The sequence below is a fragment of the Halyomorpha halys genome, unplaced genomic scaffold, assembly GCF_000696795.3.
Source record: "Halyomorpha halys isolate HHAL.00 unplaced genomic scaffold, Hhal_1.1 Scaffold949.1, whole genome shotgun sequence".
Taxonomy (NCBI): domain Eukaryota; kingdom Metazoa; phylum Arthropoda; class Insecta; order Hemiptera; family Pentatomidae; genus Halyomorpha; species Halyomorpha halys.
In genome coordinates this window covers 24,428-28,792 of record NW_027109590.1, presented here as the reverse complement: position 1 = coordinate 28,792, position 4,365 = coordinate 24,428, and the positions used below count along the sequence as shown (strand labels likewise).

General features: G+C 25.1%; 1 protein-coding gene across 3 annotated transcripts in view; it reads left to right on the top strand.

The window, feature by feature from the left end:
- Positions 1 to 1,671, top strand: part of LOC106687363 (uncharacterized) — an 18,973-nt gene extending 17,302 nt beyond the window's left edge. For 2 of the 3 annotated variants that reach the window (XM_014431216.3, XM_014431218.3), the window contains exons 6-7: positions 1,038 to 1,177; positions 1,366 to 1,670. In XM_014431216.3, the coding sequence (XP_014286702.1) occupies positions 1,038 to 1,177; positions 1,366 to 1,417 (192 nt within the window). In that variant the 3' untranslated portion in view covers positions 1,418 to 1,670. Of the gene's footprint in view, positions 1 to 1,037; positions 1,178 to 1,365 lie in introns of all 3 variants that reach the window. The other variant, XM_014431217.3, reaches the window with a different exon arrangement.
- The last annotated feature ends 2,694 nt before the right edge of the window (positions 1,672 to 4,365 follow it).

Sequence of the window (4,365 nt, the reverse complement as noted above, 5' to 3'; positions counted from 1 at the left end):
TTTTTAAAATTATTACAATATATTAATAGAAACCTTTTCTAAAAAGTTTATTTAAACATATTGTTTTTTTAAATAACATTTTGGCTCATATGTTATTTTCAAACTGATTACTAAACAAGTGTTCATCATAGTTTCTAAAATTATATATCTTGCATGCAATTTAAAAATTTATTTGTTAAATATTATGAAATTCTTTTTTTCTGTTTTCAGTTTTAAAACCATCCAATGAAGTTTGATTTATTGGTGAAACTTTTGTTAAAATACAGAAAATAAATAATTTTTACATCACTTTAAAACTGATGCTATTAGTTCATCATTCTCAATTTTCTTTTTAAAATTAAAAAATGACAAAATGTTTATTTTTATTATCTATTCATTTCATACAAGTTATTAAAAACTATTTCTTTATAAACTATAATTAAATGTTCAAGGATAAAATATAGGAACTGTAGCCGAGATCAGAAAAATAAATATAATAAAAGTAGCTGAAGGCAGTTATAAAAACTATTTAGCAAATAGATTGGAGGAAGATAGTGTGAGTGGCGGTCAATAAAGGTATCAAAATAGTAAAAGAAAACTGTTTATTGTTAACCAATGTTTCGCCCCACTTTGCATGGCTTTGTCAGGGCTATCTAATGGTAGTACAAAGGACAACTAAATAGGACAACCATAGTCATACAGTAACTATCTTCTTCCAATATTTAGCAAATAATATTGATTTTAAATTCAGTAAAAATCATAAAGTAAAATAAACTAACCTTATTATGGGAGTAATTTAAAGCAACACAATATTTCATAAATAAATATTTTCTAGCAGGTAATATTATTATTATTATTAATTGAAATTACCCCCCCCCCCCATAATTTATTAATAAATAACAATAGCCCCCGATAAAAATAAATAACCATGGATTAAATTTTATTAGTATACTGTTTGATGCAAACTAAAAACTTTGTATTAATTTCCTTGATCAATCAAATATTAGGTTAAAACCTTATGAATATTTGTAACTTTAATTTTATGATGAATTTCACAGGTTCAAACACTTGATACTGAAAAAAGAAAAGGCTATGGTCGTGCTGTTGTTGAAGCCATAACTAAAAAATTAGGAATGATGCAAATCGATGTCCATTTGAACATTGCATCTGGGAACAAAGTTAGCGTAGCTTTTTTTAAGTATGTACCACTGTAATTTAATACTTATCTTCAACATTAATCTAGCTATATTTATAAAGAAAACTAATTATATTATTTATTTATGAAAATTCTTTGATTTTTCGGTGTGCTGGCAGATTAAAATATTTTCATTAAACTTTTTTTAAATTCTTATTACTTTATTCTAATTGTTTTCATTTAATTTACAGATCACTCGGTTTCAGATACGCCTACACATCATATTGGGCTGGATCTGAGTAAGATAAATGAAATTAATTAGGTTAAATGTTGGAAATAGTATAATGAAGGATTAACATTTTTTTTTTTTAAATTGTAAATACTTTATACTTAATATTCTATAAATATTTTTATATTATCTCATCTTTTTTATAACTGTAATTTTCATTACTTATAGTGTGGAAATTTTGGATAGTATTTTTCATTTCAATTTTTAATAAATTTTGAGGAAATTAATTTTTTATCTTGAGACAAATTTACATTTTATATTAAAAAAAACTTTTTATATTTATACAGCAAAAGAGTAGTGATTGGGGAAAATAAATTTTTTTTTTTTTTAAGTTTTTAAATTGTGGTTTATTATATATTTTATATTAATAGCTCATTGTACCATATTTACTTGAAAATTAATATATCTTTTAAATTTGAGAAATGCAAAGATTTTTGTTCTCTCCCTTATGTTTCCCCCTAGATTGTTGTCCTCTCCCCTCCAAAATTAGATGAAGCGGCACTACAAAAGATTTTGCACCAGACCTCAAAGCTTCTGGCTATTCCACTGGGAATAGAGACCTTTAAAAAATAAAATTGTACTAATATAAGCTAGATCGCTGAGGATGAACTCATGTAAACAATTCAATATCCTAATTTGATTAATAATTTTAGTTCAAAAGATATGTTGAAATTAAAGATGAGCCCTACCATTTGGTGAGTAGTAATTGCCTCATAAATACTTAAACTACATTGATAAATAAAAACAGGAAGTCCTTAAAATCTAATGTTGAAGGAAAACAAGTGAGTATTGTAGAATTCTAACAAAAGAAGGTACAAAGAGTGCTTCAGAAAAAGGAAATTATTGTTCCGGTATATTTAAGATCATGATAATTTTTAATATTATTTGTTTGTTTGCTTTATTTTAATTTATATTTCTGTTATTTATAATTTTGAAATAGTTTATTATAATTATTGTTATTATTATTATGGACTTAAATTTTTTGAAACTGTATCTTCATTAATTTTGTTATTGATATTATTTAATTCATATGAACATCAAGACCATAGTTTATTTTCAAATTTGGGTGGATAAAAATTATTTAAATTTCATTCTTAATATTTCTTTAATATGTCATTATCTATTAATAAAAAAGATTTTTGTAATTATATTTTTAACCCTTTTTAAAGGCATAATGACAGACTATTTATAAATTATAAATAATGAAAACAGCAGTATAGATGAAAATAGTAAGAATAAAGAAGATAAAATAAGTATGTTATATTAAAAAGATATTTCATAAATATTTATCATAAATTTTATTACACACCAACCATGACAAGTAAATAAATAAGTAAATATAAAATAAAATCTAATAATAAATTAATGCTATGATATAAAAAGTAGATAAATAATGTCGCTGGATCTGACAGATCCTTCAGCAATAATATACAAGGTTGCTCACTTTGCTAAATTAGAAAATGAAATTATTTATACATTTTTAAATCAATTGAACTGTAAATAATTTTGATGTTTGATTTTTATGAATGAAGGAACAATTTTATAATTGTTTAAATTGAAACTAACTATTCATAATTAATGATCTTCTACTGGAAGAGTTTCTAGAAATTAATATGAAATTAGTGAATGAACACAATCTTCCTTATTTAAATATATTAGTTTATTTCACAGACAACGACATTTCGGGGTTATCCCCATCTTCAGGCTGCTGATTAACTTTTTTTATGTATAATATATAATTAACTCCTTATTTGACATTTCATGCTAATATTAAACATAATATTGTCAATAATCAAAAACTTTTTATAATATCAACTAATGTTTAATATTAGCATGAAATGACAAATAAGGAGTTAATTATATATTATATATAAAAAAGTTAATCAGCAAGTTATCAACCCGAAGATGGGGGATAACCCAGAAACGTTGTTGCCTGTAAAATAAACTAATATATTTAAATAAGGAAGATTGTGTTCATTCACCAATTTCATATTAGAAACTAACTATTTATCAGTTAATGTTGCACTGAATGCACTAATGCCCTTTTCATCTCCTATATATTTTATTTATTTTTTTTTTTTAGTTTTAGTAATTGTGCAAAAACAAACTTCAAATGTTCCCCAACACTTTTTACCTACAATGAGCACAAGTGCAGCCCATCTCAGTACATAATGTAGCCCTGATACAGTAAAAGGAGAAAGTTTTTGAACTTTACACATTTATATTTATGTATTTCTTAATTTTCTAGTTGTATCAGACTAAAAGGGTTCTGAAAAAAAATAAATAGTTTTAAGCTTTCTATGCTGACGTTGTGATACCACCATAGTATCGATATTCCTCTTTACTTTCGATACGATATTGACAAATGGTATACGTAATTATGAAATCTCAATACGCTCACAATGTCGATACCACCAACAAAGGTATCGATGCCACCGACATATCGCATAAAAGTATCGATACTAAAATCGTAAGTATTGGACAGAAAAAATCGATACCACAAAATATCGGACGTACTGAAGGTGCCTGAGGTGTTGGCAGCTGATAGTAAAAGAAAACTATCTTCAGGTAACCCCGCTCACTATGTGACTAAATTCTCTTAACTTCAGTATCTTTCGAACGGTTTTCATAACATACCTAATAGATCATAAGTAACTAATAGCCAGGCATTGACTGAACAATTGTCAATTGATAATAACTATTAGTGAAAACTCATTGCTATCTAACTGTTTCTTTTTTTTCAAATATTAGTTTTATGTGATATTGTGGAGAAATATTATCAAAAACATTCACAATTTAGAATTGCTACAAATGAAATTGATAAACAACTATATGAAGTTTTAGTACCATAGCAATTTATGTAATAAATACAGCTCTCAAATAATTTTAGTGAAACAAAATGTAAATAATTCTGGGGTTTATAATTTAATATATGCAATCCATTCAATTTTTCCTTGCATAC